At 42.6% G+C, this 22,277-nt stretch overlaps 1 protein-coding gene and 1 non-coding gene across 5 annotated transcripts in view; one reads left to right on the top strand and one right to left on the bottom strand.

Annotated features, from left to right (window-relative positions):
• Positions 1-22,277, bottom strand: part of LOC140464425 (uncharacterized) — a 409,548-nt gene that overhangs the window by 64,961 nt on the left and 322,310 nt on the right. For all 4 annotated transcript variants that reach the window (XM_072559463.1, XM_072559465.1, XM_072559466.1 and 1 more), the window contains 7 exons: positions 21,815-21,955; positions 18,281-18,394; positions 12,296-12,424; positions 10,118-10,279; positions 8,948-9,112; positions 8,274-8,439; positions 6,185-6,384 (listed from right to left, as the gene is read on the bottom strand). In XM_072559463.1, coding sequence (XP_072415564.1) covers positions 6,185-6,384; positions 8,274-8,439; positions 8,948-9,112; positions 10,118-10,279; positions 12,296-12,424; positions 18,281-18,394; positions 21,815-21,955 — 1,077 coding nt within the window. The remainder of the gene's footprint in view (positions 1-6,184; positions 6,385-8,273; positions 8,440-8,947; positions 9,113-10,117; positions 10,280-12,295; positions 12,425-18,280; positions 18,395-21,814; positions 21,956-22,277) is intronic.
• On the top strand, positions 1,381-1,484 carry LOC140464809 (U6 spliceosomal RNA). The gene has a single exon (XR_011954984.1). It is a non-coding gene; the product is annotated as a U6 spliceosomal RNA (small nuclear RNA).

Here is a 22,277-nt window from a genome sequence, read left to right as displayed (position 1 = left end):
ACATTTTTTCCACAATGGACTGAGAGATTGTAGAACATCCTGCCAAAGTTGATGACTGAGGTTAAGGCTAGAGGCCAGGTCTTCGTTTCTGAGGCAGGTATGAGTCAGCACTCACAGAGAAACAGAGTTCATGCTGATCCGATGCAAATTCTGATGAAGGTTCCTCAATCTGAAATGTTAACTCGGATTCTCTCTCTGCGCAAGTTGTCGGGCCCTGGCGAGCACTTCCACCAAATTCTGTTGGTCGGGAAAGTGACCAGTTTGCCAGTTTTTGGGGAGTTTGAGGGATGAAGCTTAGCCTCAGTAGGAGAAAAATTCTTTGTCAGATAAAGTCTTGGGAATTTTTACAGTTCCCATAACAGGGAGATGAAGCTTACATTTTAACATTGCTTTCAAAAGACAATGTCTCTTATAACGCAACCTCATCTGGGTTTGCAGTGAAATACGGGCATCAACTCTGCGCTAATGCGGATTCCACAGACCTTTAAAACAGCAGATGGGACATGGATCCACAAATCACAGTCCCATTTCAGGCAACAGAAGTGTTAATCTACCAAATTATTCATATCCCCTGACCTTTATAAAATGAAAAGCAACTGTATGCAATTATGTTTGGCTGCTTTCCACAACCTATTATTATCTCAATGGGAGGCAGCTGGATTGACAGCTCAAAGGGACTAGATTAGATTAGATTAAATTAGATTAGATTACTTACAGTGTGGAAACAGGCCCTTCGGCCCAACAAGTCCACACCGCCCCGCCAAAGCGCAACCCACCCATACCCCTACATTTACCACTTACCTAACACTACGGGCAATTTAGCATGGCCAATTCACCTGACCTGCACATCTTTGGACTGTGGGAGGAAACCGGAGCACCCGGAGGAAACCCACGCAGACACGGGGAGAACGTGCAAACTCCACACAGAGAGTCGCCTGAGGCGGGAATTGAACCCGGATCTCTGGCGCTGTGAGGCAGCAGTGCTAACCACTGTGCCACCGTGCCGCCCACAAAGGACTATTAAAGGATTAACTGATTTTGATGTGGGGTTATGAACACAAATGCTTGATTTTATCAGGGATTAAGCACTTGATGTAGTCAACTGCACTGAACAGTGTTTCATTTTGGAGACCATTTTCTCAATGAGTGAACTCTAGCTGATGTTTGGAAACCTATCCATGGCTTCCGAGATCTTCCTTTGGTGGTTACTCAATGGGTTGGCAGGGAGGGTGTCAGGGTAAAAAGGTTATGGCTGGGGTTGCATGAACTAGCATCAAGTTAGTGTGATAATTCCTACATGCCCCATGGGGAATCATGAAGCTTGAGGAGAATGAGTTTACTTGGTAACAGGCAGTGGCCTGCCCAAACAAACATGTACCTTTTCATTCAGCAGAACTTCTACGAAAACTACAATGATACTGAGAAGATTAGCTTGGTCCTTGTGCATGGATGTCACACAAATTCGTAAGCTATTCCATATTTGGGCTCTCTTGTGGTGCTGTGGTAGTGTCCCTACCCCTAGAACTGGAGGTCCAGGTTCTCAACAGGTTCTCTGTTTCAGAGGTATGTAATATCATCTCTGAACAGGTTGATTGGAAAATAGGTTGAGGATAAAGCAGACCCTCTCCTCTAACTCCATTTTGATTCAGCTCCTTCCCTCTCTCCCTACCCCTCTTTCACCTTCGCCCTTAACGGGTTTGTCAACATCCAGAAGAGCATTTACACACAACTGCGAAATTCTTTTCTCCCATCACCAAATCACTGTGGCATTTTCATTTTTATTTTTAACTATTAACCACCACCTGGGTCCACTTCATATATTTTTGTAATCAAGCTGTTCAGCGATATTATGTCATACCTCTGGAGCAGGTGGGACATGAATGGGCCTCCTGGCCCAAAGTTAGGGATACTACCACTACACTGCCAGATGCTGTGAGTCTGTTTTGTTATTTCTTCTTTTTACATTTATATCCAGAAGTGTTAGCATTCACAACTAAAAGGCTTCCCTACCATCAAAACACCATGACTTTTTTTTTGTTTTTAATCGAGAGTGAGAGCAGAATATTTTGAAAGGGGAGAGTAACCAACAGAAGGTCGTTGTCCGTGTTGGTGCAAAGTGCATAGGTGGAGGAAGGGATGAGGTTCTGCAGAGGGAACATAGGAAACTATGCAGGAAATTAAACAGAAGGTCCCCACAGGTAGTAATAACTGGATTATTTCTAGAGCCTCTGTGCTAGTGAGAGGAGGAATGGCAGGATAGGGCAAATGAATGTGCAACGAAGGAGCTGGTGTATGGGACAAGGATGCATAATTTTGGATCATTGGAATCTCTTCTGGGGTAGAAGTGACCCGCATAAGAAGGACAAGTTGCACCTGAATTGGAAAAGATCCAATATTCTGGTGAGGAGATCTGCTAGAGCTGCTTGGAAAGCTTTAAATTAGTAAGCGGGGTGGGACCTAAAGCAATAGAGAGAAAAAAAAGACAAGTCTGAGTCTGGTATAGTAGATAAAGGAAACAAGTTAAATAGTCAAGGCAGAAAAGAGCACCACAGAGAACAAGGTAACACTGGTGCATTGAAATAAATGACAGAGGGCTGACAGGCAGGGCAGATGAACTTAGTTCATGGTTGGGAAAATGGGACTGGGATATTACAGAAACCTGGCTCAGAGAAGGGTGGTCCTGGCAGCAAAGTGTTCCAGGGTGATAGATGCAATAGGAAGTATAGAAAGTGGGACACAAGTGGAGGAGGAGGAGTAGTGGAGTTTTTGGTTAAAGATAATATTACAATTATACGGAGGGTGGATATTCAAGGCAGAACATCTAATTAAATTATATGGGTAAAACTGAGAAATCAGAAAGGGATGATCACCTTATTTGGATTGAACTATAGGCCTCCCCAGTCGATGGGAAATTGAGAAGCAAATATGTAAGGAGATCTTATATCTGTAACAATAATATGGTTGTAATGGTAAGGGGTTTTAACTTTCCAAATAAACTGGGCCTGTCACAGTGTTAAGGGCTTGGATGGGGAGGAATTTTTTTAACTATGTACTAGACCATTTTCTTATTCTCTATGTGAATGTACCTATTAGAGGAGGAGCAAAACTTGATCTTCTCTTGGCAAACTAGTCAGTGCAAATGACTAAGATGTCAGTGGGGCAAGTGTTCTTACTTCTATTTGTTTTAAAATAGCTATGGAAAAGGATAGATCTGATCTAAAGGTCAAAGTTCAAAACTAGAGTAAGGCCAATTTTGACGTTATCAGGCAGAAGCTTTCAAAGGTTGACTGGGGAGGCTGTTCGCAGAGTAAGGGATGGTTAGAAAATAGGAAGCCTTCAAAAATGAGTTTGAGAATTCAGAGACATTATGTTCCTGTTCGTGCAAAGGGCAAGGCTTGTAGGTGTAAAGAATGCCGGATGACTAGAAAACTTGAGGTGCTGGTCAAGAAAAAGGAGTCATATGTCAGATATAGTCAGCTGGGATCCAGTGGAGTATACATAAAAGGGAAATCAGGAGGACGAAAAGGCAACATGAGGTAGCTTAGGGTTAAGGAAAATCTGAAGAGATTCGAGAAATACATTAAAGGCAAAAGAGTAACTATGGAGAGAATAGGGCCCCTTAAAGATCATTGAGACCATTTATGTGTGGAACCACAGGAGATGGGTGAATACTACACAGATATTTTACATCAGTATTTAGTGTGGAGAAGGACATGGAAGCTAGGGAACTTCGGGAAATAAAAAGTGATGTCTTCAAAAGTGTCCATTTTACAGAAAAGGAGATGCAGGAGGTCTTAAAATGCACAAAGGTGGATATTTCTCCAGAACCTGATTAGATAAATGCCAGAACTTTGTAGGAAGCTAGGGAATAGACTTCTGGGCATCTGGCTGAAATATTTGTATCATCGACAGCCATGGGTGAGGTGCTGCAAGACTGAAGGGTAGCTAACGTGGTGCCACTATTTAAGAAAAGGTGGTAAGGAAAAGCCAGGGAACTATAGACCAGTGAGCCTGACGTCAGTGTTGGCCAAGTTATTGGAGGGGATTCTGAGGGACAGGATATGCATGGATTTAGAAAGGCAAGGACTGATTAGGGATAGTCAACATGGCTTTGTATGTGGAAAATCATGTCTCACAAACTTGATTGAGTTTTTTGAAGAAGTAACAAGAGGATTGATGAGGGCAGAGTGGTAGATGTGATCTATCTGGACTTCAGTAAGGCATTCGACAAGGTTCCTCATGCGAGACTGGTTAGCAAGGTTAGATCTCACAGAATACAGGGAGAACTAGCCATTTGGATACAGAACTGGCTCAAACAGAAGACAGAGGGTGGTAGTGGAGGGTTATTTTTCGGACTGGAGGCCTGTGACCAGTGGAGTGCCACAAGGATCGGTGCTGGGTCCACTACTTTTTGTCATTTATATAAATGATTTGAATGTAAGCATAAGAGGGATAGTTAGCAAGTTTGCAGGTGACACCAAAATTGGAGATATAGTGGACAGCGAAGAAGGTTACCTCAGATTACAACAGGATCTTGATCAGATGGGCCAATGGGCTCAGAAGTGGCAGATGGAGTTTAATTCAGATAAATGCAAGGTGCTGTATTTTTTTAAAGCAAATCTTAGCAGGACTTAATGGTAAGGTCCTAGGGAATGTTGCTGAACAAAGAGACCTTGGAGTGCAGGTTCATAGCTCCTTGAAAGTGGAGTCACAGGTGGATAGGATAGTGAAGGCCGAGTTTAGTATGCTTTCTGTTATCGGTCAGAGTATTGAGTACAGGGTTTTGGAGGTCATGTTGCAGCTGTACAGGACATTGGTTAGGCCACTGTAGGAATATTGCGTGCAATTCTGGTCTCCTTTCTATCGGAAAGGATTCAGAAAAGATTTACAAAGATGTTGCCAGGGTTGGAGGATTTGAGCTATAAGGAGAGGCTGAACAGGCTGGGGCTGTTTTCCCTGGAGCGTCGGAGGCTGAGGGGTGACCTTATAGAGGTTTACAAAATTATGAGGGGCATGGATAGGATTAATAGACAAAGTCTTTTCCCTGGGGTGAGGGAGTCCAGAACTAGGGGGCATAGGTTTAAGGTGAGAGGAGAAAGATATAAAAGAGACGCGGTGGTATGTGTATGGAATGAGCTGCCAGATAAAGTGGTGGAGGCTTGTACAATTGCAACATTTAAAAGGCATTTGGATGGGTATATGAATAGGAAGGGTTTGGAGGGATATGGGCCGGGTGCTGGCAGGTGGGACTAGATTGGATTGGGATATCTGGTTGGCATGGATGGGTTGGACCGAAGGATCTGTTTCCATGCTGTACATCTCCAGGACTCTAAGTAATCCACTGGACAGAATCATTGAGTCATATAGCATAAAAACAGATCTTTTGGTCCAACTCATCTGCGCTGACCAGATATCCCAATCTGACGTAGTTCCATTTGCCAGCATTTGGCTCATATCCCTCTAAGCCCTTTCGACTCATATACCCATCCAGATGTTTTCTAAATATTGAAATTTTACCCTCCTCCTCCACCTCCTCTGGTAACTCATTCCATACATGCACCATCCTCTGTGTGAGAAAGTTGCTCCATGGGTCCGTTTTATATCTTTCCTCTCTCATCTTCAACCTATGACCTCTAGTTCTGGACTCCCCTACTCTTGGAAAAAGACCTTGGCTATTACCCTACCCAAGTCCCTCATGATTTTACAAACCTCTGTAAGGACACCCTTTAGCCTCCAACACTGAAGGTGTGTGTGTGTGTGTGTGTGTGTGTGTGTGTGTGTGTGTGTGTGTGTGTGTGTGTGTGTGTGTGTAAGGGACCCCAGCCTACCCACTCTCTCTTTCTACCTCAAACCCTCCAACCCCAAATCTTTTTTGCACCCCTCTCTAGTTTACCAAATCTTTCCTATAGAAGAGGTCTGTTTTTATTTGGAGAAACCTTAACTTTTCATCAGCTTCCTCTTGCTCAACAGAATAGAGTCGAATACCCTTTATTGTCATGATATCCTCCTCCTATTCCCTGCATTCTCACACAACAATGGAAGCCCTCCCATCTCTGCGCCATTGCTGAACGACCCCATTGCATGTCTCTCTCTCTCTCTCTCTATAGAATCACACTTGACCTGAGGCATTAAAATGGGGTCATAAGCACGCAATTATACGTTGATTATCAATGGATGAAACTACCTCAGTCCTGGTAATGAGGTGGCCACAGCCTTGTGTCGTTACTCTCAGGACACTCTGCATACTCCTATTGACAACAGCAAACGCAACATGGCCCAGTTCTCCCAGCTTCGTCTCATTCAGCGTCTGATACAGTTCTGCTTTCGCACTGCCTCTTCCACTGGAGCAAAGAGCCAATGCTACTCCGTCCTCATCTGGTCCACCTTCGGGACAGACAATTTGTTATTGTTATCAAACAATAATTTCTGCAGGAAGTGGAAAGGTTTCAAAAATCCAACAAGCTGCTGAAAAAAAAAATCGCAGAACAAATACAGCCAGTTTCTTTTTAATTATTTATTCTCGGTACATGCGTGTTGTTAGCAAGCCCAGCATTTAGTGCCTGTCCCTAATTGCCCTTGGGGTTGGTGGTGGTGAGCAGCTTCTTGAACCAGCACAGTCCATGTTGAGTATGGCCACACTTCTTATTCAATTCTGCTGTTGTGGTTTAATATAACCAAGTGGCTCACTAGGCCATTTCAGAGGACCCTTATGGTAAGCACATTGCTGTTGGCCTGGAGTCACTTCTAGGCCAGACCATGTTACAGCAGCTAATTTCTTCCCCTTCAAGGACATTAATAAACCAAGGAGGTCTTTGAGACAATCTGAAAGCTTCATCATTATTATTAATGAGACCTTTATTTCAGACATACTAATGAATCCCCATTGTGGTCATGATCCAGGACACAGAATCCAAAAACCCAAATTTCTGCGTTGGAAAACCAGGGATGGTGAAATTGGAATTTTAAAAAAAATCTTGAAAATCACGAGCTGGCCTAACGATGCCGTGAATCCACTGTCGATTGTCATTAGCAACTCATCTGGTCACTAATGTTCTTTAGGGTAGGAAACTGTCATCCTTACCTGGTCTGGCCTACATGTGATTCCAGACCCACAGCAATGTGGTCGATTCTTATCCGTCCTCTGAAATGGCTGAGCAAACCGATTAGTTTAAGTGCAATTAGGGAAGGACAAAAAAATGCTGACCCAGTCAGAAATACCCACAGCCCGTGGAAGAGTAACAAAGATAAAGACCTCCGCACAATATAAATCTAAGTTCTTCATTTCTAAGATCATTTTATTATACTTTACCAAACGGTGAAAAGTAATATTTGTTCAGCTCTATGGATGATCGAGCATAAGAGGTTTAGTTAATAATTTTGCAGATGACACCAAAATTGGAGGTGTAGTGGACAGTGTAGGAGGTTACCTCAGATTACAACAGGATCTTGATCAAATGGGCCAATGGGCTGAGAAGTGGCAGATGGAGTTTAATTTAGATAAATACAAGGTGCTGCATTTTGGGAAAGCAAATCAGAGTAGGACTGGTACACTTAATGGTAAGGTCCTAGGGAGTGTTGCTGAACAAAGAGACCTTGGAGTGCAGGTTCATAGCTCCTTGAAAGTGGAATCACAGGTAGATAGGATAGTGAAGAAGCCGTTTGGTATGCTTTCCTTTATTGGTCAGACTATTGAGTACAGGAGTTGGGAGGTCATATTGTGGCTGTACAGGACATTGGTTAGGCCAATGTTGGAATATTGCATGCAATTCTGGTCTTCTTCCGATTGGAAAGATGTCGTGAAACTTGAAAGGGTTCAGAAAAGATTTACAAGGATGTTGCCAGGGTTGGAGGATCTGAGCTACAGGGAGAGGTTGAATAGGCTGGGGCTGTTTTTGCTGGAGGATCATGAGGAGCACGGATACAATAAATTGACAAGGTCTTTTTCCTGGGGTGGGGAAGTCCAAAACTAGAGAGCATAGGTTTAGGGTGAGAGGGGAAAGATATAAAGGGACCTAAGGGGCAACTTTTTCACACAGAGGGTGGTACGTATATGGAATGAGCTGCTAGAGGAAGTGGTGGAGGTTGGTACAATTGCAACATTTAAAAGGCATCTGGATGGGTGTATGCATAACAAGGGTTTGGAGGGATATGGGCTGAGTGCTGGCAGGCGGGACGAGATTGGGTTGGGATATCTGGTCGGCATGGACGGGTTGGACCGAAGGGTCTGTTTCCATGCTGTACATCTCTATGACTCTATAATTGATAATCCTTACCAGAAGTATATCCAGTGTAGTAATGCTGACATCCTCTCTCACGTGTGCTGGCGACTTTAAGTTTCTCTTTGTTTTCAATCTTTGCCTCCAGAACCACTCTTCTTTTGATGGCTGAGGCAGTGTACATCCCGAGCAGGCCTAGATGACTGACATCTGAAGCTCTCCACTATAGAAGAAGCAAAGCATTTACCAAATGTTTGTATTTTGTCCCAGGAATCAAAAGTGCGTCTCAAATCAAATGGCTCAGCTTACTAACATACTTTAATTCAATTCCAAGAGGTCAGACGACACCAGGTTATAATCTACCAGGTTTATTGGAAATCACAAGCTTTCAGAGCACTGCTCCTTTGGGAAGTGATGTCACTCCACCTGACGAAGGAGCAGCACTCCAAAGGTTGTGATTTCAAATAAACTTGTTGGAATTTAATTTGGTGTTGTGTCACTTCTGAATCTGTCCACTCCATACGAATACCAGCACCTCTACATCATTAATTCAGTGCCACATTGGGGTTAAACCTTGAAAATACCAAGTCATTCCATTATTATTTTAATTAATATTTTGGTTTGTCAGGCATTAACCATTGATAAAATAGAAGTGGCTAACACATGATTAGTGCCAAAAATATTCCAGTGTTCCATATTCTACAGATACATGTCACAGTGAATTGAAGTACCTCCATGTCCAGAGAGTAGTTCTTTACATTTGCCTGTCCACTGTCTCTCAGAGACATTGCCAGCATCATGTCATGTTTCTCATTACTGGAAAGACTGACTCGGGTTTGGGATGACAGAATAACTTCTCCTTTATTCCGCTGGTGCTTTCCTGACAGTTTGATAGACTGAAAACAAAGATGAAGCTTTTCATTACACTCTTACCTCACAAAGCATCTCCTCACCCTCTCCATCCTTTGTCGAATTCTCCCTCTCTCATCTTTTCTCTTCTGAGGTTTTGCTAACATTAATACATTTTGGAGAGGAGCTAACACCCCACCCAGCAGGCTATGTCTCTCGGGCCTGGAAAGTGACCATTTGAGCAGAGTTCCACCCTTGTCCTCCAAATACAGCATTGGGTCGGCCCAGCCACTGGACAGCCATTGGCAATCTCACATTGGCTCCTGCAGGGAAATTTACCACATGGCCATCCCATTCTTGAGCAGATGTGCCCGCCCACTGAGCGTTGCTGACCAAACAAGAGACCAACAAGTCTCCATTACTAACAGTGCTACCAAGGAACAATGACCACTGCTGGTACTACTCCCCGTGGTGAGGATTGTCAATGGAGACTCAAAATGGGTTGGGAATGCCAGGGTCAGTGAGGAAGGTTCTGGCATGGGGGAAAAGGTACGTTAGGGAGGAACAGAGGGGTTTATTCCTGTGGGGGTGGGCCCTGCTGCTGGTGGTCACCTCCACTGGGCAGATGGCGCCTGACAAGGATGGACCACCTCACTGAATGGTGGATCAGGCTCAATGGGCTGAATGGCCTGCTTCTGCTCGTATTTTTTTGGTGTTATGGACTATAGCACCTGCCCAGATGGTGTGACCCGGTCCTCTGCTCCCCTACAATCTTGGGATACAGTTGGTCAGAACTGAACTAACCGAGGAGCTATAACCGCCTTTCACCAGCTGCTGACCGTGGCTCAGGTTTCTCAGTCTTTCAAACTGATCCCACAGCACAAATTGAATCAACAAATTACCATCAAAAAAAGGACTCTAGAATTTCAGACAGTAATACTGATTGTAACGAAATGGAATTGAAATGCAGGCCAATCAATCCTTTTGAAAAGCAGGATGAATGAAGATTAAACAAGATCACGGGTAAAATGGAAACAAAAAAAAAATCCCACATTTGACATGTTGCAGAAGGACAATTTCAGATAGTGGTTGAGCTGGTCACGATAATCAGTTTGGATCTTCCCAAGAATGTCCTGCCTTCCACAAGACGACTGGAAAACGTTGGAGAAAGTGGCAGCAATTCCGATACTGTCTGGTCTCGTTGGTCTGTTACTCTGTAGAAAGTGAAAAACATATGACAAATGGACGGGGTAGCAGCAGTCCATCCTGATCAGTTGCTTATTAAGAAAAAATTGCCTCCAGGATTCTCAACATTGTGTTCTGTCTTCATTGAGACACTGTCAGTGAGTGAGGCATGGATTTGGAATGTGCAACTGGACTAAAATCTCTGTTAACTTGGAAATACAGGAGCTCTTGAGCTGCCCAGACGGAAATAACTAAAACCCTACTGAAGTGTGATGATTATCTTTAAGAGTACTTGGAGCTGGCTCCATAATAGCCAGGACTGAGAAGCAGGCCAATTAATTAGACATTACTGTGGTAACTCCATGAAACATCAAGGTCACGGCTTCCTCTCCTTAAAGGTGGTGAATAAGGGAAATAATGGGGAATGCTGGTTTGAAGAGGAAACTCACCCCCTTCTTGCCACCTCAGCAATTAAGTGCTGGACTAGAGGTCCATCCCCTGACTTGCTACCAACTGAGGCCATGAAGAGTTCAGTATTGGTTGCATTATTGCCCCTTTCCCTGTGACCCCCCAGCAATCACCAATGTCAAGTCCTATGATAAGGCAAGATACATACTCTGCTCACCTGTCAGTTCTTAATGAGTAGATTGGTGGATGATTGGGTGAGTTCTCTCTCTGTTTTGTATAGTGTGTTGTCACCACCCAACACACACACACACACACCACAGTTAGAAAAAAGAATTCTGTCCACAATGCCTTAAGTTAAGAGGTGACCTTATTGACGTTTATAAGGTCATGAGGAGTATAGATATGGTCAATGGTAGGTGGCTTTTCCCTAGGGTAGGGGATTTCAATACTAGGGGGCACATTTCTAAGGTGATAGGAGAGAGATTTTTTAAAAAAGGCATGAGGGGAAAATTTTTTACACAGAGGATGATTTGTGCGTGGAATGAACTTTCTGAGGAAGTGGTGAATGCGACACAATTGTAACATTTAGAAGACACATGAATAGGACGGGTTTGGAAAGATATGGGCCAGGAGCAGACAGTGGGGATTATGTTTGGCATGGATTGGTTGGGATTGTTTCTGTGCTATATGACTCTATGACTATGAAATAATCATGATGGTAAGTTTAATTAGGGTAATAGTGGTCTGGGGTGACAGCGCATGCCTCCGTTCTATCTCATGCTGCCTATCATTGACCACATCTAAGCGGGCTCTTATTGGCTTATCCACCTTACACCATCTCCTAAAAGGGAACTTCACTCCCAATGGTCAGAGACCCATAAGCAACCATGTGATATCAAGTAATCCCAAGGGTTCAGAAAAGATTTACAAGGACGCTGCCAGGGTTGGAGGATTTGAGCGAGAGGGAGAGGCGGAATAGGCTGGGACTGCTTTCTCTGGAGTGTCGAAGGCTGAGGGGGTGACCTTATAAAGGTTTATAAAACCATGAGGGGCATGGATAGGATAAATTGACAAAGTCGTTTCCCTGGAGTGAGGGAGTCCAGAAGTAGAGGGTATAGGTTTAGGGTGAGAGGGGAAAGATATAAAAAGGGACCTAAGGGGCAACTTTTTCATGCAAAGAGTGGTGAGTATATGGAATGAGTTGCCAGAGGAAGTGGTGGAGGCTAGTACAATTGCAACATTTAAAAGGAATCTGGATGGGTATATGAATAGGAAGGGTTTGGAGGGATATGGGCCTAGTGCTGGCAAATGGGACTAGATTAGGTTAGGATATCTGGTTGACATGGATGAGTTGGACTGAAGGGTCTGTTTCCGTGCTGTACATCTCTATGATTTCACGCAAGTATTGTCATTATTCTCTGATGTTATTTAAATAACTGAAAGACTAGTGGGTGTTTGGTGTTCAGATGAAGAATTATATTTGCAATTGCACACAAGATCAAAATGCCTGAGATGCACAAGTTTGACGTACAATTAAACTCAAATTATAGAATGGGGCTGGAGCTACACAAAAGGCACTAAGACTACACTACGCTCAGAATTTACGAAGAGACTATTGCCATGTTGAGATACTTTACCTGATATTCAAAGCTTTGATTGATTTCCTTGTCACTCCAATTAAGTTCCATACTCTCAGTGAAAGAGTTTTGAGTGGATATGACAGATCCACAACTGTGCAGAGACTGTATCAGAAGCAAGGGCTGCAGCTGGATAAACACAATGGAATTACCTCAATGACTGTAAGAAAATCAGACTGCTATAAATTGCTCCTGCCTCATTCTTTTAGTTTCTATTTGCCATCATGTTATAGTCTTACAAAGAAACTAAACTGGAAGGTGGAATGTTCTTGAGACAGAAATCATTATAAATTCGCCAGAAACACTTAGAACTGGAACTACTTAAATTTTTCAAAAAGGATCTGTGTTCATTAACATTCATGCTACTAGAGTTCCTCTGCTGGCACATGTACATACTTTAGCTCCAATGAAGGAAATGCACAATTTTCAATAGGCTACAGAAGCTGCTTATGTTTTCCCATTTCAGTACATTGTTATGTTACTGATGACCTGAAGGAGGTAACTGACAGGAACATCACAAAGGAATAAGATTACATTTGGTATTCAATAAGCAGCCTACAGACCATAGTTTAAATTTGAAATGAAAGCACTAGGGAAGAGTGCAAGAGGCTCAAACTGAACAAAGGCAAATTCAGAACCAATGGCAGATAGTTTACATTCAGTAAATCATGGAGAACATTTGGAATTGAGGCAGGGTGATGGAGGCCTGAATCCCGGAAAGAAAAATGAAGGAACAACCAGATAAAGTGGTGTGGAACTATCACTTCTTTTCTTGGATGGATGAGCTCGGATCAGCCTTCCTTCAGCATATACATAAACTAATTGATCTACACCATCTATAGCCATTGGCACCAATTTCCATCATTTCACGTATAGTTTGACAAACAAGACAGATATATTTGGGCCCTAGCTAATCCTGACTGATTATTATCATCAATGAAACATTAACTCTGTTTCCAACAGATGCTGCTGAGTTTCTCCAGCACTTTCTGGTTTTACTTCAGATTGCCAGTATCTGCTGTATTTTGCTTTTACAGTTATTACCTGACCTGTTAGTAGGCAATATTCTTCTGAGGCGTTTAACTCTTTTCATTATTATTTAATCTAATTTTCTAATCAACCTGTTCAGAGATGTTGCTACACACCTCTGGACTTAAACACGGGCCAGGGACAGGAACACTACCATTGTGCCACAGTAGGGCTCACTTTTAACATCTTAGTCACCTTATTAAGATGCACAAATATTCAATGCTTTGTGACATTTGACAAGAAACATTTTTCTTAGTCACGTACATTAAGTTAAAAACAAAGTCCTGAAATTTCCAATGAATTCCGATAGGAGAAAACAGATCCAACTTTCAATTTCCAGCCCATCCACTGAGTGAGGATTTAAGAATTGTCATCAAATTTAAAAGGCAATGTCAATGCATACATTTCAGTCAATCCACAATTTCTCTGCATATTCAACTTCTATTTCATTATTTGCCCAGTTTTAGTTAATTGAAGGATTTGGATCAAGGTAAGCTCAACTGTAAAACAAAAATATTTTCAGAAACTACCCTTATTGGGTGAATGTTTGCATCTTCCATGTAGTACGTAGTCTCTGCATATTTCATACCGCCTGCTAGAACTTGTCTGTTCAATGCCATATCTTTCAAGATATCTGGTGATGACAGCCGGAGGCTATCCCACCAGATCAAGGTGACTGGAACCAGGATTACACCTCTGAGGGTAGCAGCCATAGAGTCAACAAGCACAACAGTGTCCACTTCTACAGAAGGGTCAATGACTTGGGGACACATTTTTAAAAAAGACGAGGCTTTTTTTTTTAAAAAGGCAGAAGGTGGGTTCCCACGTGGAATGAATTTCATGAGAAAGTGGTGGATGTGGGTACATTTACAACATTTGGATAGATAAATCAATAGTAAAGGTTTGGAGGGATATGGGCCAGGACCAGGCAAGTGGGTCTAGTTTAGTTCGGGATTGTGTTCGACATGGACTGGTTAGACTGAAGGATCTGTCTCCATGCTGTATGACTCTATGACTATGATGATATGACTCTTACTTCTCTGCTTGGTTGAGACAGACAGTGTAGTCACAGTACAATGGCACTCAGGAGAGCATCATGTAGTTAAAATGTGAGAGAAGGGAGAGCCACCAGGCTAGCAAGGAGCCCTAGCAAAACTGGAGTCTATGGGAATTAGGGGAAACTTCTGTTGGTTGGAGTCACACCTTGCACAAAGGAAAATGTTTTTTGTTACTGGAGATCAGTCATCTTAGCTCCATGACAGTTTTCAGGGTAGCGTCCTAGGCCCAACTATCTTTTGCATGTCAACTGAATGTGTGGGAACCAATGGATGCAGTGAAATTACTACCATTTGCAGAAGCATATCTATGTGAAGAATACTTTTTTTTAGGAATTCATTCACAGAATGTGGATGTCACTGGCCAGGCTGGTATTTATTACCCATCCCTAAATGCCCGTGAGATGGTAGTGAACCACCTTCTTGCAATACTGAAGTGAACTTCGATTTACAATGCTGTTAGTAGGGGAGTTCCAGGATTTTGACCCAGCAACTCTGAAGTAATGTATTTCTAAAACAGGTTGGCAGGCGGTTTGGAGGAGCATCTGCAGCTGGTGGTGCACCCATGTATCTGCTGCTCTTGTCATTCCAGGCAGTAGATGAATCTGGAAGGTGCTGTCAGAGGAGCCTTGGTGATTGTCTGCAATGCATCCAATAGCAAGGCAGTTGTGAAACTTGAAAGGGTTCAGAAAAGATTTACAAGGTTGTTTCCAGGGTTAGAGGGTGACAGCCATAGGGAGAGGCTGAATGGGATGGAGCTTTTTTTCCCCCTGGAGCATCAGCGGCTGAGGGGTGACCTTATAGAGGTTTATACAGGTTTCCCCACTATCCGAAAGTAGAGCATTCCTAGGAAACCTGTCGTAAGCCGAAATGACATAAAGCGAAGAAGCAATTACATTTCTCGTAAAAGCAAAATCCTCTTTGGATTTCTTTCAGTTAGCAAAAGCAGGTACTAATGTGAGTCTTTTGTAAAAGCGAAGTGGTGTAAAGCAAACTTTCAAAAAGTGGGGGATACCTGTAAAATCATAAGGGGCCTGGATAGGGTAAATTGACAAGGTCTTTTCCCTGGGGTGGGAGTCCAGAACTAGAGGGCATAGGTTTAGGGTGAGAGGGGAAAGATATAAAAGAGACCTAAGGGGCAACTTTTTCACACAGAGGGTGGTACGTGCATGGAATGAGCTGCCAGAGGAAGTGGTGGAGGCTAGTACAATTGCAACATTTAAAAATCATCTGGATGGGTATATGAATAGGAAGAGTTTAGAGGGATATGGGCCAAGTGCTGGCAAATGGGACTAGATTAATTTAGGATATCTGGTCAGCATGGACTGAAGGTTCTGTTTCTGTGCCGTACATCTCTGCGACTCCATTAGCCTATTATAGATGCTACACAAATTGCTGGTATTGTGTTTCAATGCTGAAGGAGTGAATGTTCAAATTGGTGAATGTGGTGCTAAACATGCAGTCTGCTTTGTCCTTTTTGGCATCAAACTTCTTGAATGCTGACAGAGTTGCACTCTTTCAGGCAAGTGGGGAGTATTCCATCACACTCCTGACTTGTACCTTGGACATAATGGACAGGTTTTGGAGAGTCAGGGAATGAGTGACTGTTTCTAACCTGGTCTTGTAGCCATTATATTTACGTGGTGAGTCCAGTTTAGTTACCCGTCAATGGATGTTGATAGTGGGAGCTTCAGTGATGTCAAAGGCAGTGATTAGATTGTATCTTTTTGAAGTTGATAATTGTCTGACCCTTTTGTGACCTGCATGATACTTGTCATATATCAGCCCAAACCTGAACACTTTCGGGATCATCTTGCATTTGAAAATGGACTACTTCAGTATCTGAGGAATCACGAATGGCATTGAACATTGAGCATCAAAGAACATCCCCACTTCTGACCTTATGATGGAGGGAAGGTCATTAATGAAGCAGCTCAAGATGATTAGACCTAAGACACCACCCAGCTGACCTCCTGTGGAGATGCCCGGGAGCTAAGATGTCTGACTTCCAAAAAGCAAAACCATTTTCCTTTTGTGCACGGTATGACTCCAGGAGAAAGTGAGGACTGCAGATACTCATGAGTCAGAGTCAAAACATGTGTTGCTGGAAAAGCACAGCAGGTCAGGCCGCATCGAACAGCAGAGAATTGACATTTTGGGCATAAGTCCTTCGTCAAGAAGGTATGACTCCAACAAACAGAAGTTTTTCCTGATTCCCATGGACTCCAGTTTTGCTCGGGCTCCTCAATACCTCACATGGTCAAATGTGACCTTGATGCCAAAGGCAGTCACTCTCACTTCATCTCTGGAATTCAGCTCTTTTGTCCATGTTTAGAGCAAGACTGTAATAAACTCCATAGCTGAATAGGCCTGCCAGAACCCAAACTGAATGTCAGTTAGCTGAGTAAGTGCTGCTTGATTGTTTGGTTACTGACTTCTTCCACCACTTTACTAATGATCAAGAGCAGACTGATGGGGAGGTAACTGACTGGTTGAATTTGACCTGCTTTTTCCGTACAGGACACACCTGAGCAATTTTCTACATTGTCGGGTAATGCCGATGTTGTTGCTGCAGGGGTATCTAGGGGGATGGTAAGTTCTGCAACATACATTTTCAGTACTATTGCCAGAATGTTGTCAAACCAATAGACTTTATTTTATCCTGTTTCATCAGCTATTTCATGATATTATATGGATGTTAGTGAGTAAGATAGTTTTAATGACTATCGATAGGGGTGATTTGGTCAGTACTGGACTAGCTTTTTATGCCAGATTTCAGTTTCACCATTAGGCATTTGAACCTGTGTCTCCAATCTAAAGTTCTGGATTACTAGCCCAGTGACACTACCATTATACCAAGGTCTCTCTAAACTCCTCACCTACCCTCAGTTAGTCTTGACTCTCCCAGTCTTGCTGGTGACCCGCTCTCTTTCATATTTGATCTCCCCTCCATTCTGCCCATTCCACCGGACAGAATACACAAAAGTTTGAAAACACGTACAAACATGTTTAAGAACAGCTTCTTCCCTGCTGTTATCAGACTTATGAATGGACATCTCATATATTAGAATCATAGAATCCCTACAATGTGGAAACAGGCCGTTTGGCCCAACAAGTCCACACCCACCCTCCGAATAATATCCCACCTAAACCCATATTCCTCCCCTATTGCTCTACATTTCCCCTGACTAATGCACCTAAGCCTTACATATCCCTGAACACTATGGGCAATTTAGCATGGCCAATTCACCTGACCTGCACATCTTTGGACTGTGGGAGCAAACTGCAGCACCTGGAGGAAACCCACACAGACACAGGGAGAATGTGCAAACTCCACACAGACAGTCACCCAAGGCTGGAATCGAACTTGGGTCCCAGCGTTGTGAGGCAGCAGTGCTAACCATTGAGCTACTGTGTCACCCTTTTTTGAAGCACGATTGAGTAGAGTTGGGAAAAGGAAATGGGAACATTTAACAAAACCAACAAAAAATACATTACAAGGTTTCCTCAGTTCTTCTCTATGACTGACTTAACTTCATACCAGCAGCCCTAATCCAGAACATAACGCTGCTGAATCTGGATGCGGTAATGGAGTCTGTCATTTTTAATGAGGAATGCCCTATCCTCTCCAAATATAAATTTCTAAATATTTAACACCATTAGAAATAAAGAGGTTTTTCTGTTATAATGTGACACATTTTGGAACATCCATCCCAGTGTTATTCATTCAATGTGGTAATCCCAAATAATATGGAGAAGCTAAAAGGAGGAGAGAAAGAAAGATTGATCGAGAAAAGGTAGGAACAGAAGTGGGAAGGGTGGGTAGATAGAGATAGAGATACATAGAGATAGATAGATAGAGAGAGATCCTATTGATTCATTGGGGCGAGCCAAGGAATACCTGGCCTGTAGAAAAGTCCACACACGTGTCCCATGCTGTTAAATTCCTTTCCAAAGTATATTCTAATGTAAATTTAAGATCAACGGGCTGACCTCCATTCCAGGAAACATGAGCCTAGAGAAGATTAAACACATGTTAGTCAGACTGAATGTTGTTCCATACTACATGTGATTGTAATTTATATTAAGCATAGTTAAGGCTTCAAGTCACACTTTCGTGACATCTTACAGTGCCTGATCTTAACTTTGATCAACTTGACTGGATGATAACGCAGGACACAGGGCTGAGGACCACACATGGTCACCTCCAAGTCAGCACATTGAACTGAAATTTAAGCCCACCAGAAACAGCAGCGGGAACAATTAATGGGGAGCAGACTAAAACTGATACAAATTGGAATGAAATTTATCTTAACAGAGATTACAATGACAATGATCTTGATAGAGTCACAATATTAAGGCAGGGGGAGAAGAATTTTAATTAATGAAGATGTGAAATGTTTTTGCTGAGTTTTGCAGCATGGCCCACTTTCTGTTTGATTATCTGTGTGGGTGATATTTGAACATTAGTAGCTCAGAAGCTGCTCAGAATGAATAAGGAAAGCCAAATGTTTACGATCCTGACCTATTTATCATTTACCAGAAGGAAAAACCAACAGCATGTGGAGATAAAGCTGCTGGTCATACTGAAGCTTGATTTTAAAGTGAACAAGAAAGTTGAACCAGTATCTATCACTCACCGCTTTTAACTTTCTTCCTTCTGTCAGGGCATTTAATAATTAGATTTTATATGATTCAGTACCATCATCCAGCTGTGTTTGAAATTCATGGGATAGAAAATGTGCACAGATTAGCCTTCTATTAGGTGAGATGTTTTGGGTTGATGCTTAGAGTCTCTGCTGTCCTCCCTCCACCCCACAAAACAGCCTGGGGTGAATTTACACCCATCTAGTGGATTGCTGCACAAGGATCTTTGTAGGACCTGCCTCCAGGGAGCTGTTGCCCAATCAAATAGCTGACAGCCCCCTGGTCACAGCCGTGCCATTGGGACTGTGGTTGCCAACAGTGAGAAGTCATGGCACCAAAGTTAGGAGGGAGTAGGGAAGCATCTTGTTGGGGTGGAGTGGGCACGACTGGGGAGAAGGACAATGTGGAGAGGGAAAGTGGAGAGATTGGACCCATGGTGCATAAGCTTGTCTCTCTATTACTCTCCTGCACTGGGGCAGAGTGGGACTGGGGAAGGTGGGTAGGTGGCAGGCACAGTACCTGTGGGCATTGCACAGGATCACCCACAACTTTCCGGGGGGAGCTATGAGATACAGCACTTTATGAGGAAATGTTTCTATGCTGCAATTTACAGACAATACACGTTTCAACAGTTGATTTGGATAAAGTATGCGAGTGTGGCTGAAAAAAGACACATTTTCATCAAGATATTCAAACAATAAGGAGAGACAAGATTGTTACACTGTATCAGAAGTGTATGCTGATTGATTGGAAAGTGGACTCTAATTTGTGAAAGTGTTGCCATGGAGCATACACCAGTTATATAATGATTGACAGTTAACTGCCAAGCTTCGCTTAAATTTAAATCTGGCAGACTGACATGGATTTGTCAAAGCATGGCCCTGAGGAATGAATCCAACAATAGCTGTTGGTTGCTTTGTTGAGTTGAAACAGGGGCAGTGCATGTACATGTTCTTTGTGTTTTTATGTATGTAGCTTTGAGTACGTATAAGTATATCACAGTATAAGCCAGAGAGATCGGCTTCAACAAAATGTGTATTTTTATCAGTGATATATATGTGTGTGCGTTCATACTGCAAAAGGGTAAACCATCTTTTAGTAACTGAAGTAAGTAACTCTTTTTGAAGCTCGGAATGTGATCTAAATCACTCAATATTGTGAATATTGTAATAATATTAGGATTAATCATTCTTTTTAAACTGCACACAACTGCATTGCATGCTCTCTATTCCTTGCCACAGGATCTCACCACGCGTGAAAATTCCGCGCTGAGTCAGGCTGCAATCCAAACATTAATTCCTTTTGGCCATTATGACATTTATAAGTATTTTCTGTGAAAACAATCTTCAGTTAAGCCATACAAATAAGGATCATCAGATGTAAAGGCTGCCTTCAAACACATTGGTTGCTCTTGGCATCGTGCCTTCTGAGACATTTCCAAATCAGACAAAAGTCCAAAAGATCTTAGACTTCCACTTTCATTCATATAAAAATATTGACTGCTGTCATGAGGAAGGGGTCAGAAAACTGACTGGAGAGAGCCTTGATTCAGGTCACCATTTAGTGCGCCAAGAATGGCAACATTACTGTTGCCTTAAATCTGCTCATTAGACCAAAATCCTGGAACTCCCTCCTGAAAACCTACAACATTCTGAATTTTAGACAGTGTAAATGCAGGAATGATTTTCCCAAAGATCAGGGTCCAGAACCAAGCGTCACATCTATGGATACAGGATAGGCCATTGACAAACATACAAATAAGAAACATGAATAGGCCACTTGTAGAAGCCCTACAGTGCAGAAAGAGACCACTTGGCCTTTTGAGCCTGCTCCATCATTCAATTCGATCATGGCTGATCTGACTTTAACCTCAACGCTACATTCCTGATAATCTTTCATCCTCTTAGTCATAGAGTCAAAGAGATGTACAGCACGGAAACAGACCCTTCGGTCCAATCCATCCATGCCGACCAGATATCCCAACCCAATCTAGTCCCACCTGCCAGCACCCGGCCCATATCCTTCCAAACCCTCTCTATTCATATACCCATCCAAATCTATTTCTGCCTTAAAAACTATTTGGAGATTCTACATCCACTTTCTCTGGGGAAGGGAATTCCAAAGAGTTTCAGCCTCTTGAGAAAAAAAAAGCTTCCTCATCTCTCTTTAATGGGTGACCTCTTATTTTTAAACCATTACCCTTAATTGTAGATGCTCCCACAGGAGAAAACATCCTTTCAACATCTACCCGGGCAACTCCTCTCAGGATTTGATACGACAATTAAGAAACCTCTGACTCTTCTAAATTCCAGAGTACACAAGACTAGCCTGTCTAGCTTCTACTGACAAGAGGAGAAATATCGTCACCCAGTGAGTGCTGAGCCTGTGGAATTCTCTGCCACAGGAGCGAATGAGGGCAAAACACTAAATGCTTTCAAGGCGGAGCCTGATTTGGCTCTTAGGGCTAAAGGGATTAAAAGGTCTAGGGAGAAAGTGGGAACAGGATGATCAGCCATGACTGTACTGAATAGCGGAGCAAACCTCAAGGGTCCTGTGGTCTACTCCTGTTCTTATTTTCTGCGTTTCTATATATTAGAGCACACACCAAATGAACTGCAGTGGTTCAAGAGAATCAACGTTCACCAGCACCTTCTCAAGGGCAATTAGGGATGAGCAACCAATGTTAGTCTAGCCAGCAATGCCCAGAAACCATGCATGAATACAGGGAATGACAGGAAATACATTATATATATAAAAGAACATTGATAACTCTGTCATCTATTCCAACCTTTTGATTGTATCTCTGTTCTTTTCTTTCAGAAAGACACTGTAGTTCAAACTTCTTCAAAGAGAGTTTGAATGGGTGCTGAAGGTGGGCTCGGCTGTCCAGTCGGTCGTTATCCAAATTCAGGTAAGCTAAAAGAACCACCTATTCCAAGGAAACACATTTTTAATATTACTGATCATTATAAAGCTCCATTAAATATCACTCTTCTGATATCAAAGCACATTTTCACCTCTCTTGTTCTCACCTGATTTACACTCTCACCCAAAGTAATAAATACTACCATATTTGTCTTATCACTTCTTGAATGGGATTAAATACTGAAGTAGAATTTGACGACAATAAATGCCAAGCACTAGCTGGGAAGTGGCTTCCAAATTTCAACTGGGTTGGGTTGTACTTTCCATTAAAACCACTGAGTTGGATAAATGTAGACTGAGATTTAACTGGTCTTTCCCAGAGGTAA

This window comes from Chiloscyllium punctatum, chromosome 40 (genome assembly GCF_047496795.1).
Source record: "Chiloscyllium punctatum isolate Juve2018m chromosome 40, sChiPun1.3, whole genome shotgun sequence".
Lineage (NCBI taxonomy): Eukaryota > Metazoa > Chordata > Chondrichthyes > Orectolobiformes > Hemiscylliidae > Chiloscyllium > Chiloscyllium punctatum.
This window is presented reverse-complemented; position numbering and strand designations above follow the sequence as displayed.